The following is a 19,539-nucleotide window of genomic DNA, read 5'->3' as shown; positions in this document are numbered from 1 at the left end:
CAAAAAACAGGCCTTTGCGTTCAAACGATCGAACTTGTTCAAATAAGTTATTGTCATTGTTTATTTCAACTCAATCAAATCATGTGCTGCGTTTTAGCTCTCCGATGTTAGCACCAATCGTCTTCATAGCAGCCGTTTCGGGTATTTGCTCGTTCGGCTGTACATTCATTTTTTTGAGCAAGAATAAAAGGCCTATAGAGCCAAATGAGCCGGTTTGAACACGTATGATCCCGCATGAGTTTTTGCTTGTAACTAACGATAGCAAAGTAAAAGCAAAATTTTAAAGCAAAAACACTATATTTTCATATTTGTTTTTTTTTTTTTAACTTATAATAAAACACGAAAGAAAATAAGAAAACATTGCTGAAACCAACTAATCCTTTCAAATACGAAACGCAATTTACAGCGTACATTGTACGCCAACGCTCGTAGAATAATTCAAATTCGAGTTAAAAGCGTGGGATGCATTTTGCTTCACTTTCATAACCCTCTGTACATAGGTAGTTGCCAATAGAATGATTGTAATATTTACTATATCAAGCATCCCACGCTTTTAACTCTAATTTGAATTACTCTATTTGTATCTTAATTTTTGTTATAATTCTGTTCTGAGGTAGTTGACTATGACTGATCGTTCGATTCGCTATTACTTCATTATAGGTCTCTTTGTCATTAAAATTTATTTTCTACTTTTTAGTTCGATTAGCAATAAACGCGTGTTTTTTAGTTTTTTAAACTATTTTTTTTTATGCTTAAATTCAAAAATTTGTTCAGAAATTTTTATTATAGGTCCAAGGCAGGTGTCTCAAGGGAGTGACAGATTTCAACCATTTTCGGAATTTTGGTTTGGTTTGCCATTGCCTGCCACGGAGCGACCGCCATTGGAAAACTTTTTTCTATCATTTTTGGTCCTTCATGCACGGAGATTCGAACCTAGGCACTCTCAAATGGTGAGAGCACTGCTTCTAGTGTTTGCCAAAAAATATCTGAGGCCGTAAAACGCCAAACGTGCGTCGTTTGGATTCAATAATACCCAAATAAATGTTTTTCAACAAAAAACAAAAAATATATCCAAAGCATTTATTCGGCAAAATGGATATTATTTTTATTTTAAACAGCTTAAAATAAATCTAAAAATAATTTTTTTCGTTCGGATTTTTGCTTGTATGCTAGTCACAGGGTGCCAAATCAGGTGAATACGGCAAATGGTGTAATGAAGTTAATAAATAAATAATTTCCCTTTTTATTAAAACTTCACGCACAACTCTTTAACGATTAGATTGATTTTGTAGTCGCCTGTCAGTTTCTTCACTTGAGTTCACGAAATCATAAAGACTCATTCAAACAGTGAGACTCAGTTGCCTGAGAAATACCATTTCTGTGATTTTCACAGCCATCCAAATGTCACACTTGACTCACAGTATGGCAATGTTGACCTAGCAGTTTCATATCGAATTCAAAAATGTTCCACAAGATGTGACTTTAAGTACTTTTTCCTTAAAAAAGTTCCGGTCTTTTTTTGCACACAGGGTATGTAGCCCTCCATGCCGCAGTGCATAAGTACATATTTTGGTATGTAAGCAGCATGCTTTCCTCAAAGTTCGAAACCTCTTTGGAAGTTCTCAGCCATGGTCTTTATTGTTGATACTTGTCTAGCCATTGACTGCGCTTCCTTTTACGAGTATTACAGTTACTTTTCTTTTCTTTATCTTCGTTATTGTTTACATCTTCTTCTTCTTTCTACTCTACAACTTATCTTTTCGTGCACTTGTGTTGCTGTTCTTGTGTACTCGTACATATACTTGTAGTTTTGTTGATTGCTTCAGCTGGCTCGAACGGTCGGCGGAGCTGCTTGGTCTCTTTAAACGGTTACGCACAAATTCCCACTCAAGTAAGTGGAAGTAATTTATTGTGTGTCCCTTTTGTAACTGGCAATCAGTGAAGCGCTTTACATTCCTTCCTCTACCATGTGCTTGTGAAGGCTCGCGGCGCTTTGCATCGTCGAACCAATTGCCCATTCGTTCATTCATTCAATGCTTTGTTTGGCTTATTAAAAAGCTTTATTGTTTCTTAGCTGTTCGAGTGGAAGCAAAACTATGAAACTAATAATAGTTGCGTAACATCCATAGGATGATAATGTTATTGCCATTGAGAATTAGAGTGTTGGAATGTGGCACTTGAGGCATTCGAAGCAGCAAGGGTTACAGCTACTACTTACTTACTGACAATACACTCATAAATAGACATATGTATGTACATATGTGCGAAAATGGCGGCCAATAAGCAGCTCGCAGTTCGCATTTCATTCGAATTTCACATATTTCCGACCCTGACCCTGGCGCCTACCCAAACTATTCGACCCAATTGGCATGATATCTCATGTTCACATGCGAATGTGTGTGTGTTTGTGTGTAGTCTGCCTTGCCTGCGAAGCCAGTTGGGTCCGTTTGAGCAATAATTGACCGTATGAATAACAAAGTTGTGTTGTTTAATTTGAATTGGCTGGCAGATAGTCATAATTGCTGGCCAACTCACTCATGTATGCAATTATTATATATACACAAATATATGAACAGTAAAGATACCTAATTGAATTAAATTGAATGATGAAACGGTTAAGAGAACGTTGTTTGTAGTTTTTTGTTTTTTACCCTTTAGAGATTTTTTTTTATTGTGAAAATTTAGGAAAAATAAATTGAAATTGGAGGTGCATGGCAGCTGAGAAAGAAAAATAGGACAAGCATGAGTACTTCGATACTACATAATGTTAAATCTATATAAAGCATATCTAAGTACATAATTTGAGTCTTTTGTGAAAACAGCTTATCTGACCTTAGCAGGTTTTGCTTTTAGTTCAGTGTTGGTAAAACATCAGCACACAAACACAAGCATATTTTACTAATGGCAACTCTTGGCTTACCATGGAGCGAACTAAGGGTATTAGTACAAAACCGTACTCGCTGGCAATCAGGAATTTTTGATGCCCTATGCTCTTAAGGAGTTAAAGGAGAAACATATATATATTGGGTATGGGAATAAGTTTCAATTATTTTTTAGCCAAAGTTACCAATTATTTAAACAATTAAATAATACGTTATATTAGGTGAAGTATGTGCCATTGGAAGCAGTTGTAGCTTCTCCATCTTTCAATGCAGCATAATTTTATTAATATTTATGCATCTTTTTTTTGATGGATTCTTGAAATGTTTCATCGCTTCCTGCCAGTTTATATTATTTTGGGTCAATAGATCATGAAATTTCACAGGAAAATTTAACTTTTGTATTCAAATTGTATTCATATAAATCACTTAGGTATAGTAATTAGTGTCCAATAATCCAGGTATCCGGCAATTTAGTGTCCAATAAGTAAAAAGTGCTAAGCCGACTAAGGTTGTTTTGTTAAAAATGAAGTTCTTAAATTTCTTCCCTTTTCTCAGTTGCTCCACCCTAAATTTGTGCATTTTAAACTTTCACGAAATATTCTAAAAGCCAAAAAAGGCATCTTAACCATTTAATTACTTTATTTGATTCAACTGGGTATCTTTACTGTTTATTATTATTATTATTATTATTATTATTTGTTTGGGGAAATAAAAAATACAACTTTGGCAAAACTAGGGCACTGGTTGCTAGGCCTTCGGAGCGTACGTACTTGTAATAATTGCACACATGAGTGAATTGCCCAACGATTATGATTATCGGAAAAAACGTGTTGCTGTGCAATGTGAGTTGGAGTAAATTGAATTCTGTGAACCATTAGAAATGATTTAGTAAGTGGGCAAAGGTATTTACATATCTTAATTTTATTTACAAATCTGAAATTTATTTACATATCTGATACTTTCTTAGAAAGGAATTAGCAAAATTCAAAGTATTTTAGAAAGGAATGAGCTAGTAACGACGCAGCGTAAATAAGTAAATAAAATTTGTGAATAAGGCTGCTCAGCAGGAAGGGGAAATGATGGATCTCAGATATTTTTTAAATTTGTAGTATTGTGTTAGGTGCTTGAGATGCTAAATAACAGTGCAAATTTTTAGTCTGCAAGATATTCACAATTAAGGTAGATAGCCCCCTTGGCCAAGCAATTTTAGAATACTACAGCAGCAAGTTTTACTGTTGGAATTACTGCCGTAGATCTTATAGATTCGTATAGCTCGTGAGATATGCTTCTGAACACGGAATTCAACGCTTTCTTGGAACATTTTGTTGGAGGATAAAATTTCAAATGCATGTAACTTAACAAGTGTAATGTAACAAAATTGATGTACTTATGTACTTGTGATCGTCACTATAATTCCGTAATATGTATCAAGTGATTCTTTTCCTATTTTTATCTTAAATAATTTCTTCGTTCATCGAAAATATAACGGAAGCCATTTTTTTGTTTTGTAAATTCCTTTTTTGTTTCCTGAATTACTGAGAGATGAGTTGTTTATTTATTTCTCTCTATGTATTTTGTCCTTTAACATTCGACAACTTTGGTAGCAGGTAGGTGCAATTTCGCATAACTAATAACTCGATCCGACACTTTTGTAGAATGGAATTCGAACAGATTAAAGCCCGAGCCACTTGAAATAAGATGTAAATTTCTTTCATGGTACTTAAATATCATCTCTCAAAAATTCACTTCAATTGTAGACTCCGTCTTGAGGATTATGAAATCACAGAGCTTATCTTAGGTAATGACATTGCCTTGGAAAATACAAGATTGCACATTTTTCATCAAGATCAAATGGACACGAATGAAATCAAGAATGCTCCAGCTGCAGGCTTTCAACCAATTCCCAACCTAGGGCAGGGAACATAAGGTTTAATAGAACTGGTTATGATGGTAGGTAGCTAGGTCTGGGGGCGGCTATGGGATCCCTTTTAAACCATCCTGTGTTTCTTATAAACGAGCTTAACTTCGTTAGTTTAAGGTGCGCTATATCCGGTACATCTGTTAAAAATGCACTACCAAGCGTGTCAAGTCTTCTTCTAGCTAATCCTTTACACTCACAAAGGAGTTGTTTAAAAGTTTCCTGTTCTGCTGTCTTGTAGCAGCTTCTACAATAATCATAGTATGGAACTGCTATTTTCATGTTCAATAAGGTCGTTATCCCAATTTTCTTTCAAAGGAACCATTGTGGTAGACGATTTATTAGCATTAATGCAATTGGTATAACAAAAGTCTGTTTTGCAATGAATACAGGCGAATTTCTCCAATATGGTCGAATGACCTTTATGGGTCGTTCTAAATGAGTTTATTTCATCTAACCTAAGAGCTACCAATTCAATTGGTAGTAAGTTCAACATTATATTTAATGCATCTGTAGGAGTAGCTCTAAGGGTTCCTCAAATACATAGATTTGCCATCCTCTGTATAGGATTCATAGTCTTTTTGATGTACCCACTTTCTAAAGCCGGTCTGCATACCAGCACGACGTAAGCTAGGATTGGTCTTACTATTGCTGTGTAAACCCAATTGACAATGTAAGGGGAAATTTTCCCAAGTTGATCCAAATCTTTTACAGGAGTGAAGTGCTATAGTGGCTTTCCTTACTCTATCTTCGACATTTGACTTCCAATTGAGTTTCCTGTCTAGTATAAGTCCCAAGTAGCGGGCTTCCCCACCAATCGAGGGTACCGTGCCACTTAGTGGAGGAGGAACTACTTGCGGAGTATTGTGTTTCCTAGTAAATGGAACCATTTCGGTTTTGTTTGGGCTGACGTTTAGCCCGTTTGCTTTCGCCCACTTTCCAACTGAATTTAATAGTCCTTTCTTAATTTCACATAGCGTAATGAGAAATTTCCCTCTTTCTGCCATAGTAACATCATCCGTGTAGGCTATGATGTGGGCTCCCTCTTCTCCAGTCCAGTTAGCAATTCATTTATTGGCAGCACCCAGTGAAGAGGAGAGAACACGCCGCCTTGAGGTGTTGCTCTGCTAACTTTTTTCCGAAATTAGCAGTGCCAGTCAATTGGACTAGTATTATTTTATTATTAGTACATAAAACATGTAGTGAGACACAAAAGTTCTTTCAGGGTGAATTGTCTGCCATTGGGCGCGATACATATACAAAATTATTATTATTAAATATTATTAAACTTTATTTGAATTTAATGATATCAATTGTCAAAACTTAAATCATGTACAACTTAAAAATATCACAAAATTTTCGAAACAGAAAGAAATAAAGTTTTCTTTGATTTTTATAAGCGAACTTGGATAATTTTCTTTTAATATAAATAAAAGTAAATACTTGTAATTTAATAAAAAAATTTACATTTTTTAAACATGCCAGGAATTGAAATAAATTTGTTAGAAAACAACCTTTTCAGCTTCCATGTTTCATTCATCCACTTAAAAACCTTAAAAACAAACAGAATAAACTTCTTAAACAATTTTTGCAAGCTGACAATCAATCACTCTTTATAAATTACCAGCAATGCTTAAAAAAATTCAACTGGTTAAATAATTTGTTGTACAGGAACTATATTCTTAGGATTGAACAGAGTAATAAGTCAAATCCTAAGGCTCTTTGGCGATTTGTTAAATCTAAACAGTCAAGCACTGGAATTGCTTCTGCAGTTCGTTTTAATGAGAAATCTGCTATTACACCTGCGGGCGTAGCCAGTTTGGTTGCCGATTTTTTCGAATCGAATTTCACTAGCGATGGTGCATACTCGTTTTCTTCTTGCCATGTTAAACTACATTCATCTTTGAAATTTGAATATTTAAACCTGCTTTCTCTGGACATTGAGAATGGGATTTTGGGTTTAAAAGCTTCTTCGCAGACTGTTGAAGATGGGCTGCCCGTAATTTATCTCAAAAACTTCCCGGCTATTGTTAAATAACTTTTAATAAATCTCTAACTTCTGAAGTTTTTATCTATGATTGGAAAATCGCAACTACAGGGTTGCCCATATTCGACGGACCCATGTTTTTTTTTGGGCCCATTCCAATCGACGAGGCTTGTCCGCAGGCAACAATCTTTGCGTCAATTGAATCTTATGCGGGAATAAATGCAAATCAATGCGGATAATTCGTTGTAAAGTGGGCCGAGCAATACCCAACTGCTGAGAACGGCGATTTTGGGATGTCCTTGGCGCTTAACACTGGCCCGTACAAGAGCAATATTCTCATCCGATCGCCTTGGTCGGTTTTTATTTGACCTCTTTGGAAAGAGCATCACCAGTCGAAAACCTTTCGTATAAACGTTTAATGGTGTTCTTAGAGGGCGCACTTTTCACATTATTTAATTTTTTATACGCACGTTGAGTTTTCACAATTGACTTCTTTTGTTGAATGTAAATTTCAACAATTTGGGAGCGCTCGCGTGGCGTGTACTGTTCCATGGTAAAAATCTGCTTGGACTGTCGCTTCCAACGCGGTGTGTCATTAAGCGATCTGTCATCCCTGTCAAAAGATACAGGGTTGCCAGATTGGTCCGTCGAGTATTAACAACCCTGTATTATCCTTATTTTCAGCAGTGGTAAAATGATTGACGTGTGCAATTACAGTTCGATCTCCACGCTTTCTATCATATCCAACTTTTTCGAAGGAATTGCAAAACAAAAGATGTAATATGCGTTTAAGTTTAATTTCACCCAATCAGCATGGACTTGTCATTAGTAGGTCTGCAGTCTCCAACCTAGCTGCTTTTGGTGAATATTGCTTTTGAACTTTTGCTGATTCGTCGAATTTCTAGTCGATTGTGTTTACATTGACTTTTTTAAATATAATAATGATTGATACAATAGGAATTCAATGTATACGCATCCATATTGGCAGCAAACTGCAAAAGTTAACATAAACAACGAAACTACAGACGCTATACCTATACTAAGAGGGGTTAGACAAGGATGAGAGAATACACCATTACTATTTAACATCCACTCCAAAAGAATCTTTCAAGAAGCACTCCAAGGATTAGAAACTGGCATTAAAGTAAATGGGACAAACATTAACTACATCAGATACGCTGACGACACAACTCTCTTATCAGACAGTCAGTGGACTACAGGAGCTAGTCAATGTTGTTACGCGTTGCAGTAAAAATTACGGTTTAAAATCAGTGAAAAAATGAAGTATTACGAATTTCTTACAGAAAATGGTAACTTTATATAATAAACATTTATTTACATGTGATATCAAAATTCGATATTAATATCAAGCCACAATTTAAATATTTTCGTCTGTGACTTCAGTAATAGTTATATTCGATGTTTCCTCTGCCGGTATTACTGTGACGATTGGTCGATGATAACTAAAGTGCGTTACAAAAGTATTGGATGAAATATTATCAAGATATCTCACAAATACAGAATCTATTGTTGTGCCATATTTGATAGTAGATTATCTTGGATTGTTGTTGATTTGCAATAGAAATTCTTTTTGAAGTGTGCTTTGAATGCTGAAATTTTTTGAATTTTAAGGTGGCGCAAAATGAATCATCCAGTTTTGTATTTGAAAATTATTAAATAAAATTAAAAAAAATTAAATAAAAAAATGACTTTGAGTGCTGAAATTTTTTGACGTTTCTGGTGGCGCAAAATTAATTATCCAGTTTTGTATTTGAAAATTAATTAATAAAATTAAAACAAAATTAAATACAAAAACTACTTTGAGTGCTGAAATTTTTTGACGTTTCTGGTAGCGCAAAATTAATCATCCAGATTTGTATTTGAAAATTATTAAATAAAATTTAAAAAATAATAAATAAAGAAATTATATTGAGTGATGACTTTTAAACCTTTACGCCCGCCATTGCTTGTCTGTTTTTATACAGCAGCTCTACACTTCACAAATTTCAATTATGATTGACGTACTGCACTATTTGTAAAAAATATAAATAATCCGATAGCATGATTAATTTTGTGTCACTTTGTATGATAATCAAAATGTGTCTTTAAAATATGCCTTCCTCCATAGGCTTAAACTTATTCAATTTCAACTTTTGCTCATTATGAGCTGGCATATCTCGAATTTGCTTTTAAATAAGTTTGCACTTTTCATTTCGAATTAATAAAGCAATAAATGTGGCATTGCAAAATAGTTTCACTTGGTTTAAATAATTGAGTAATGAAACTTCTTTCTGCTGTGGCTCTGCTTTCTGTGACCTTTTGATATTTTTCAACTCAAACACGGACCTTCGTCATTTCTTCTTATAATAGAATTTTATATTTTAGTTAAAAAGCTAAAATTTTATTAAAAGACGAGAAGACCCTATAAATCTTTATATTTAATACTAACTAAATTTTTTTGATTTATTTCATTTTTTTAATATCAATTATTTTGTTGGGGTGATATTAAAATTTAATGAACCTTTAATTTTTCAAAATCATTAATTTATGAATTATTGATACATTAATAGTGATTATAAGATTAAGTTACTTTAGGGATAACAGCGTAATTTCTATTGAGAGTTCATACCGATGTTGGATTAAGGTGTAATTTCGACTTTTAAATCCTTACGTGATCTGAGTTCAGACCGGCTTCAGCCAGGTTGGTTTCTATCTTTAATAAATTGTAATATTTTAGTACGAAAGGTCCAAATATTAAAATAATTATATTTTAAATAATAGAATATTATTAATATGATTAAATTATTTTGGCAGATTAGTGCAATAAATTTAGAATTTATTTATGTAGTTTATACTACAAATAGTACTTGATTTTTATGGAAATAATTTTATCTTTTGTTGGTAGATTAATTTTGGTAATTTGTGTTTTAGTAAGAGCAGCTTTTTTAACTCTTTTGGAACGTAAAGTATTAGGTTATATTCAGATTCGTAAGGGTCCTAATAAGGTTGGTTTAATAGGAATTCCTCAACCTTTTTCTGATGCACGTAAGTTATTTACTAAGGAACAAACTTATCCTCTTTTATCAAATTATATTTCTTACTATTTTTCTTCTATTTTTTCTTTATTTATTTCTTTAATTGTTTGACTATGTTATTCCTTCCTCAAAGGTGCCCACTCTAGCCAGCCTTCCAGTTTCCCATGAATTCTCTGTAATCGAATTCCTATTATCTACATAGCAAATTACCGAACACATTCAAAAACACATAACGCACCAACAATTACTAAGCACTCACGAGCATCCAACTTGCCGCTCTTTAGCATCTCTACATTTGGCTCTCTAACAAGGCACACATACTAACACACTTTAACCCACATCATTTGTGAGTTGTTCTTTTGAAATTGGCTTAGCACTTCTCATACTATTACTCATAAAATATATATATGTATACCTTAGTATAGCGTGGCGACCCGTCGCCACGGTAAGCGTCGCCACGCCAACGATTCGGTTTACAAGTGAGGCTATAGATGTTTTACATCAAAAATCGATTCGTTAAATGTTACGTGCTGTCTGTACTTCTGTATGATATGGACATATGGACTATTAAAACCACTGAAATGAATCAAATAGAAGCATTTGAAATGTGGATATATAGAAGAATTCTAAGAATACCCTGGACAGATAGAGATAACAAATGCTGAAGTATTGCGTAGAATTCAGCATGATCGACAATTACTAACCACCATAAAAAGAATAAAAACTGCGTACTTGAGTCATATTATGAGAAACGACAAATATCATGTACTTCAACTAATCCTCCAAGGAAAAATAGAAGGCAAACGAGGCATAGGCAGAAAACAACTATTCTGGCTGAGAAATATAAGACATTGGACTGGAATCGGCAATGTAGGAACCTAATTGGAGACAGCGAGAAATCGAGACCTTTATCATGAAGTTATAACAAATTTATACTAAACGTAAAATATTTTTGTAATTCGATATTTAATTGTAATATATATTGTAGAAATTGTATGATCGCCTATATTCGGAATCGAATTGGGAAATAAAGAAGAAGAATGATTGATAGTTTCTCCCACAATTCTGTTACGTAAATTAGCATCCCTGGGTTCTCATTCTGTTCTCTTTCAATGATTGAAATTTTATTTAGCCGATAGACGAGGTGTGGTAGTGGTTGAGGGTGAATGTTCGAAACCTTACATAGCATCTACAGGTGTGCGACAAGCCAGTATTTTAGGGTCTCTTTTCTTCGTTCTGTTTGTTAATGATATTAGCACCTGTTTTTCGTTTGTAACTTTTCTTCTGTATGCTGATGATTTGAAAATGTTTTCTACGATTAGAAAAGCTGATGATGTTCCCATGTTGCAATCATAAATAAATGCGCTCGTTCGCTGGTGCAGTAACTCTTGCAGCTCAAGAAATATTTTCATGTTACTTTCGCCATAACTCAAAAGGTTTTCCCGTCAATTTATAGTATTGCCCTAATATTTTACATCAATCTGTTCATTAATTCAAAGATCTAAGTGTGATCTTTGACTCCCATTCTTCTTATTACTTTTCTTTCACTTCCCTTGTTCGCTCTAATTTAGAGTATGCAACATTTATCTGGATGCCTTGCCACCAATATGCAATTGAAGGAATTGAACATGTACAGAGGGCGTTTCTGTGCGCTCAGATCGCTAAAATTCTCAAATCCTATCCCTTTCTATTACCGCCGTTTGATTTAATTCACTTAAAGTCTCTAGAGAGTCGTGCTCGCCATGGTTTCTGAACAATAATATAATAGTGTTTTAAAAAAATGATTTGAAAGAAAGTTTATTAAATTTTATTTATTAAAAATTATTCAAAAATATTTATTTATTTTTTATTAATGCAAAAATCTTACTTTTTTTTAAATTTTGTACAAATTACATTTTCTTGCAAGACTAATATTCTTCGATGTAAAAATTCTTAAAAAGAGGCAGTTGTTTAAAATTTCATATCTTCATTTGTCTTAATATTTAACACACCAAGCACACCTACAAAACTACAAAGTTGAAAAAATTTCTTTGATCCATCATTTCCCTTTCTTATGGAACTGCCCATTATTTTCCATTTGCCTGAGAGACAATAATTTTCTTCACTTTTAGCTTAGACCAAATTAAATAAAACTCAACGAGATGTAAAAATGCTAAGCTCAATGATTTGTCAAAGCAGCGTAGGCGTCATTGATTTGAGCGCATGACATTTAATCAAAAACAGTGACTCTTCAGAATGATTATGGAAAACTTATTCAAGTGGGCACTACAATAAGCATTAAAAAGCATTACATTAAGCATTACATGACAAAATATAACAACCTAATGTTAAATTATAGTAGAATAAAATTGTGGTTCGGGAAGAACTGTACTTATTGCGCGATGCAAAGGAGCTCAATTAAGAACTTTTTGTCATAGTTCAGCTTTTGGTGAAGCCAGTATTTTTCTATTCCAAGAAATTTCAGGATAAGGAGCAGTAAGCAATTGAATATTGCTATTTTAGGTGGAAAATTACTTACACCAGTTGCTTTATGATATATTGTGAGATATATTTTTATCCATAACTGCCACAGTGTGAATGTCACACTTACACAAAGCTTGCACATTTTATATTCAGCTCAAGATACTGAAGATAAATACAAGCAGGTCCTACCAGAGTCAAAAACTAAAGTCCAGACTATAAAAAAATTCAAAAGTATTAAGCATTCAATTTTATTTGAATACAGTTAGTTAATATACCCCCGCGGTGAAATGTTTGACAATTGCGGAATTGGTCAACACATTTGAGACGAGTCGTAAACTGGTGCCAGATAGATATTTAACATCAATTGTTTCAATATTTAATGTCCAACAATTAAACTTACCAACACACTGCCTATAATGAAGTTCCTTGTCAAACTAAACACACAAACTGTTTAATATTTGGTTGCAAAGCCATTGAGAATGAAGATAATTTTCAATGTTTGCTTTCACTTTCACTCAATCATACTCGAATGTATGCGTATTTATATAGAACTATTTACCATATGTATGTACATATAAACATATGCAAATTGGTAAATATGTAAACGTCTTACCTGGTCGTTCATAGTGGAGAGCTCATTGTCGCCCACATTAGCATCGGCAAAGCTACGCCCCGCATCGTTGGCATAGAGTGGATCACCACCAATTACTTCGAGCAGGAAATATTGAGTGAGGCCGCCATCGTTACCCGCCACACAAACTACCTCCAAGACGGTGTCGTTGCGCAATTCACAAGCTTTAGGTGCCTCTGGTGGATCTGTAAGAAGTTGGAGAAATAATTAATTACAAACATTATGAAAGTATGTATATATATATATATATATATATATGTATATATGTATATGTTTGTACATACAAACATATGTATGTATGTGGTGTGTATACAGCTACGACCAACATTCTACAAACTTGCATACACCGAACAGCAATTTCAGAGTGCACTATGCAAATATAATGCAAGGTGGCGCAAAAGCAACCTTGCGATGTTTTTTGGCTGTAATTTAAAAAAAAAGAAAAACTTTGATTCTTCTTGTGTTTTATTTTTATTTGGTCTTTTAATTTTTTTACATCAAGTCGAGAATATGATGTCATTTAAATGGCCGCCGCCGCAGTTGATTGCCATTTGAGCCCTTTTTATGGCATTTTCCATCACTTTGGCCAAAACTTCCGGCGATAGGTCCTCACATTCTTGATGGATATTGTCTTTAAGAGCTGCAAGAGTCTGAGGCTTGTTGACATAAACCTGCGACTTCAAAAAGCCCCACAAAAAGAAGTCTGGAGCGGTCAAATCAGGCGATCTTGCTGGCCAGTGCAAATCGCCAAAACGGGAGATTTGGCGCCCGGGAAATGCATCCTTCAGCATATCGGTTGTGGCACGTGCAGTGTGTGCCGTTGCACCGTCCTGTTGGTACCACATGTTTTCCAATCCCAATTCATCAAGTTGCGGCAAAAAGAACTCGTTGATCATTGCTCTATAGCGCTCACCATTCACAGTAACCGTTTGGCCCGCGACGTCTTCGAAGAAAAATGGTCCGATGACTCCTCCAGCAAAAACAGCACACCATACAGTGACTTTGAGCGGGTGTAATGGCTCTTCGTGGGTTACACGCTGATTTTCAGTGCCCCAGAAGCGTAAATTTTGCTTATTTACGTACCCGCTAAGATGGAAATGATTATTTTTGATGAAAAATCATCTTCCTCTTGGTGGTGATTAAGGATGGCTTGAGCGTATGTTAGACGCGATTGACGGTCAGCAGCTAACAGCTGATGCACCGTCTGGACTTTGTACGGAAACATCTTCAAATCTTATACCACAATTCGCTGTAAAGACCGTCGACTGATACCCATTTGCGTGGCACGTCGTCTGGTCGATGTCGACGGCGCTTCCCATGACATCCTCGGCTACAGCAGCAATATTCTCTGCAGAACGGCTGCTCCGGGGTCTGCCACGCCTGGCAGCATCTCATGTTGTGCCAGTGTCTTCGAGGCGAGCGGCAGTCGCAGTGTTTCACCAGTAGGCGTTGGACGGAGAGGAAATCTGCGACGAAATTCACGTTGTGCCAAAGTCACCGACCGATTATTGGTCAAATAAATAGTCAGCAATATTCCGCGATCTGGAGCAGTGTAGCGTAACATTGTTTATTAACGTGTATTTCGCATGTGTTTACTACACAAATGTCAAAACAGAACTGACATTAGGGGCCAATCGCAAAATTTATAGCATTTTCTGATAGGAGGATTACTTTAGCGCCACCTGTTATATTTGCATGACATATACGAGGGCTGTCTTTTACATTTTAAGCCTTTGCAACACTATGTGTGATGAGCTATAATTCGATATTCTTATAGAAAAATGTAACATCTTTTAGCACAAATTTACGTACAACGTTTTCATTTACGATCTATATTCGTTCCTTTTACAGTGAGTTGAAAAATTCATCTCGTTCAAAAGTTGGAATTCACTAGTGAAAATTTTGATACTATGATTTATTACGGTTTCCGTTATGGACTACCAAGACAGGAGTGTATTGATCAACTTATGTACTTTGACTCTTGGCATGGAAGCACCACATTTAGCCACTGTGCAATGCTGATACAATGAGTTCCAACGTGGCTATTGATCCTTGCAGGATGAATTTCGTGAAGGCCGTCCAAAAACGGTTGTTGTGCCAGAAACAATCGATGCTTTACGTCAATTGACAACGCAAGATCGTCGCCTGACGTGAGGTCAGCATTCCTTCAATATTGCATGATTATTTTTCGTCTAGAAGATTTCTTGCCGTTAAATACCACATAATGTTACAATTGCCCTAAAAAGGAGTCGTGTCGGTTGGTGTAAAGAAATGTTGAAGAAATTCAACTGCGCAGGTTTCAAAGATATCGTAACAGGTGACGAATATTGGATCTAAGCACTTGTGCTGGAAACAAAACAATCGAGCGTACGGGTGTTTCCAAGGGAACTTTATCCAACTAAATTTGTTGACAAAAGAAGCAACTCAAAGCAAATAGTCGCCTTTTTTCAAGAAATCTCTTTTTTTTAGTACTACACAACTATCTGTTTCCCAGAAGTTTTCGGAGAATTAAGTAAAACCAACCGCCGAAGACGAATCATTCTTCACGAAGATAAGCCCAGCTCCTACGTATTGGCTCACAAAAGAGCGTTTTTGATTATCCGCTTACAGCTCTGATTTGGAACCCAATTGTTTTTTGTTTTTTTTCTTTGAACATCAAAAATAAATTGCCAAGTCAATGTTTCTTAAAGCCTAAAAAAACTGTTAAAGCCGTTGAACAGCACGTTTAGGAGGTATCCCCTTCTGAGTGACAAAAGTGCATTGAAAATTGGTAAACTTGAATGCAAAAGTGTATTGACTTCCAAGAAGAATAATTTGACTGAAAAGCTATTTTGATTATTATTTTACCCTATTTTCATTATTGGGCACAAAAAACAAAAACCAGGCTGCGTATATTCTAATATGACTATTACTATATATAAATAAAGGGTGATCAATTTAGAGGAACCAGATTTTAAATTGAAATAAAACAACGAAAATTCCAATTGATTGGTAATCTCTACTATTTTTGTGTAGAACCATATGTGAAATTTTCTTTAGAGATAATCTCTTTGAAATGTTGCCGCAACTGCGCCGTAATTCGACCATCAGTAAACATCAATTTTGAATGATTCACCGGAGGACTTCGATCGATATCTCGTGAATAACTTTAGTAATTTTGGCTTCTAATGCCCCAATCAAACCTGGTTTATCCACAAAGCAATTAGACTTAACATACACCCACAAATAAAAGTTGAAAGGTGCGATATCGAACGATTTTGATGGCCTGTCCTCTGATCTGAGACGAAAGATAAATTGTTACCGAAGCGACGACGTAGTAAATCCATTGTTTCACGGGCTGTATGGAAGTAGCGCCGTCTTTTTTGAACCAAATGTTGTGGAGCTCACGGGTTTCAATTTTCGCATCAAAAAATCGTTTATCATGGCGCAATTGAGTTCGCCATTCACTGTAACATTGGCGCTAGCCCCGTCTTTGAAGAAATATGGGCCGATGATCCCTCCAGCTCATACACCGCACCAAACGGTCTTTTTTAATGGATGTAATGGCAGTTCTGGAATGGCTTCGGGTTGCTCTTCAGCCCAAAAATACTCCAAGTTTTCTTATTGATCGAACCATTCATCCATAAGTTGGCCTGAGCGCGCAATGACTACTTTCCACAATTTGTAAACGTTGTTGTTGTTTAAGTTTTCCCATAGTGAAGAGTCAATGAATATTGAAAAAATTATGTATTTATTTTGACAGTAATCATGCATGATCTGTCAAAAAATCTTATTAAAAAAGGTACCTCCAACTTGATCACCCTATAAAATGGACTTCTTTTTGCTAAAATAATAATAAAATTTTTTTTTTAATAATAAGAACTTTGCAATATATCGTGCTGCTATTTTTATGAGCACAGGTCTACACTGTCTACGAAACTATTTTGATTCACAATTGGCTCCTCTTTGCATTTTTTTACATGGTAATTGACATAATGTAGCACCAGCATTGCACCAGATTCAACTAGTCCTTTATGCACCAGTTGCGAAACTAGAAGCTTTCTATACCTCAACGAATTTTCCGGCAAGCTATTGACTAAAGTAAGCTTTCATCTACGCTGAAGATTGTGTGAGTGTGTGCGCAAATATCTCTGGTGATACTTGAAATGCAGTTCGTGGAGTGTTTGAATAGCTTGTTGGCTGAGCACTTGCACCAGCTCATCCTTATTCAGCAAATACCATAATGGCGTTTGCAACTGGTTGTAGTTGTTGGCATTGCGCCGTTGTGCGAGAAAATTGCAATTTGGAAAAGGAAAGCTTGCAACCAAAAATGCCAACTATCACACTATGTTGGGCTCAAATTAAGTGCCACTTTCATCCCTTCATCCTTGTTTGGGTATTATGTGTCCCACAACAACAACATAAACCGTTTGACCAACATTTAAACATTTACAAGTCGAATTGCCCGTCCTTTGAGCGTAATAAGCAGTTGGCTTTGATTTGAGTAGACATTTTTGCAGAATTTTCTCTGGATTACTTGCCATTTATTTCAATTTTCACTTACTTGCTGGGAGTATATGCACCAGACATGGGGTGGTTTGACGCCCCACCGAGTTGCTCGCCCAGCAGGCGAGCGTTATCAGCTCGGAATCGGTTTGTGGCAGATAGGTTACTGTGCTGACCAGTCCATTGGAAGTGATTCTCGAGTTGAGTACCTGCAAATAGAAGTATATAAATTCAGAGTTGCAATGAAAATTCTAAAATAAATAAATGAAAATTCAATTTGAAGCATAGAGATTTAAGTTAGCAACCTTTGAGGCTGAAGATATTAAAATAAATATTTATTTCTATGAATGTGAATATGAAAGTGCCCATACTACTAAACACAAACCTTTGTGGATTTCAAAATCTCCCATGAAATATGGTATGAAAGAAAAAGTAAGGAAGTGCTGAATTCGGTTCGTACTGAACTTCAAATACCGGCACACATTTCAGTAAAATTTAATTTGGATCGACTGTTAGGTTTTGGAATCAAACAAACTCATAGACATTGATGGAGTTACAACTTGCACAGCAGACGGACGTACGGAAATTAAGTCTTAGCATATAAAAGGGCGTGGCTTTTATCTGATTTTAATAATATTTATGGTGAATCTAAGTATCGTAGGTGATGGGCCATGGCTTTACTATGGAGCCGGTGGAATATATAAAAGCGAGGTGGGATACTAAATATTTACCAAGTGAATAAGTTTAATTCATAATAGAGAAATCAGGTGTTTGCTTTTCTCAATTACCGTTATATAGTGGTAGGTGTGCTTATTGACCGACTACATTGACGTACTCCGTATGTACAACTTAGTGATTCTGCCAATTTTGACATATGGTTGCCTGCTTTGATGGGTAGCTCTTCGGAAGGACTACAATACCACTAAATTAGAGAGAGTGCGGAGCATAGTAAATATGGCATCATGCGTGTAGAACATGTCTCATTACCGCCCTTAATGCCATTCTGCACCTACTTCTGTACTTACTTATGAAGTTCAATCCATTTCTGCTAGGAGCACAATTGGGTTGAGGGAGGCTAGCCTCTAGAGCCGATCTTCTGAAGGATGTGGTTGTATTTTGAGGCAGATTTCGTTTAATTCGCTCCATCCGCAAACTGGATTTTGAGGACTGTGCTAGGACTATCTTTCCAAGCAGGCTGCATTGGAAGGATGGAATCTGGAGCGGGTTTTCTCTATGTCAGCCAATATTTCAGTCTTCTAAAAACTGTTGGAAACTAGTAGTGTTTTTCAAGCAGAAGTCTTAGCCATCCTGCAGGCATGCAATTCTTAAGGCTCGCTGTTTGGGAGGGAAACCTATATATCTTTTCCTATAGTCAAGCTGCGATCAAGTCCTTGTCGTCGCCATATTGCAGATCTCTTCTGGTCAACTCCTGAACATAGGACCATAGAGGAAAATTAAATTGCAAATGAACTTGCCAGGAAGAGGTCGACAGAATCGGTTTCTGTTGTCCCCACTTCAAGCATGGGTTTCCTTGACCATTGTTATCGTGCGCTATTTCAAAAACACTCTGGCCTCAGTACGACAAAATCAGGACGCCGAAGAGCCGCGCATACGCTGCCATTCAATTTCCAACTCATGGCGGTGGCCACCGGTGACTGGGTGATCGGAACTCATGCGGAGAAGCTTCAACTTCGGACCAACAACCCCCATTACAGAAGCTGTGGGAATCCTGCGGAGAAAGAGATTGCTGAACACGTTATTTTGCAAGTGTTCGGGTTTGGCGGCTAGGTGCTTGTGGTTACTTATTCTTCTTGTCAACGTTATGGTATCAAAATGGCTCTCTGGTACTACTTGTAGTGTACCCGTGGTACTCTTGCCATCTCATCTAGCTACCTACGCACCTTGGACAAGGACATTGAAATACATTAATTTTTGTGCGATTATCGTGCGCACGGGGAGGCGCCGTAGCCGAATGGGTTGGTGCGTGATTACCATTCGGAATTCACAGAGAGGTCGTTGGTTCGAATCTCGGTGAAAGAAAAATTAATAAAAACATTTTTCTAATAGCGGTCGCCCCTCGGCAGGCAATGGCAAATCTCCGAGTGTATTTCTGCCATGAAAAAGCTCCTCATAAAAAT

At 36.1% G+C, this 19,539-nt stretch overlaps 1 protein-coding gene across 1 annotated transcript in view; it reads right to left on the bottom strand.

Annotated features, from left to right (window-relative positions):
• LOC128871903 (hemicentin-1) overlaps positions 1-19,539 on the bottom strand; it is a 334,429-nt gene that overhangs the window by 143,025 nt on the left and 171,865 nt on the right. Inside the window, exons 11-12 of the mRNA XM_054114067.1 lie at positions 17,460-17,610; positions 12,899-13,101 (exon numbers count right to left, since the gene is read on the bottom strand). Coding sequence (XP_053970042.1) covers positions 12,899-13,101; positions 17,460-17,610 — 354 coding nt within the window. The remainder of the gene's footprint in view (positions 1-12,898; positions 13,102-17,459; positions 17,611-19,539) is intronic.

The sequence above is a fragment of the Anastrepha ludens genome, chromosome 2, assembly GCF_028408465.1.
Source record: "Anastrepha ludens isolate Willacy chromosome 2, idAnaLude1.1, whole genome shotgun sequence".
Taxonomy (NCBI): Eukaryota; Metazoa; Arthropoda; class Insecta; order Diptera; family Tephritidae; genus Anastrepha; species Anastrepha ludens.
The sequence above is the reverse complement of the archived record's forward strand: the minus strand, read 5'-3'. Positions and strand labels throughout refer to the sequence as shown.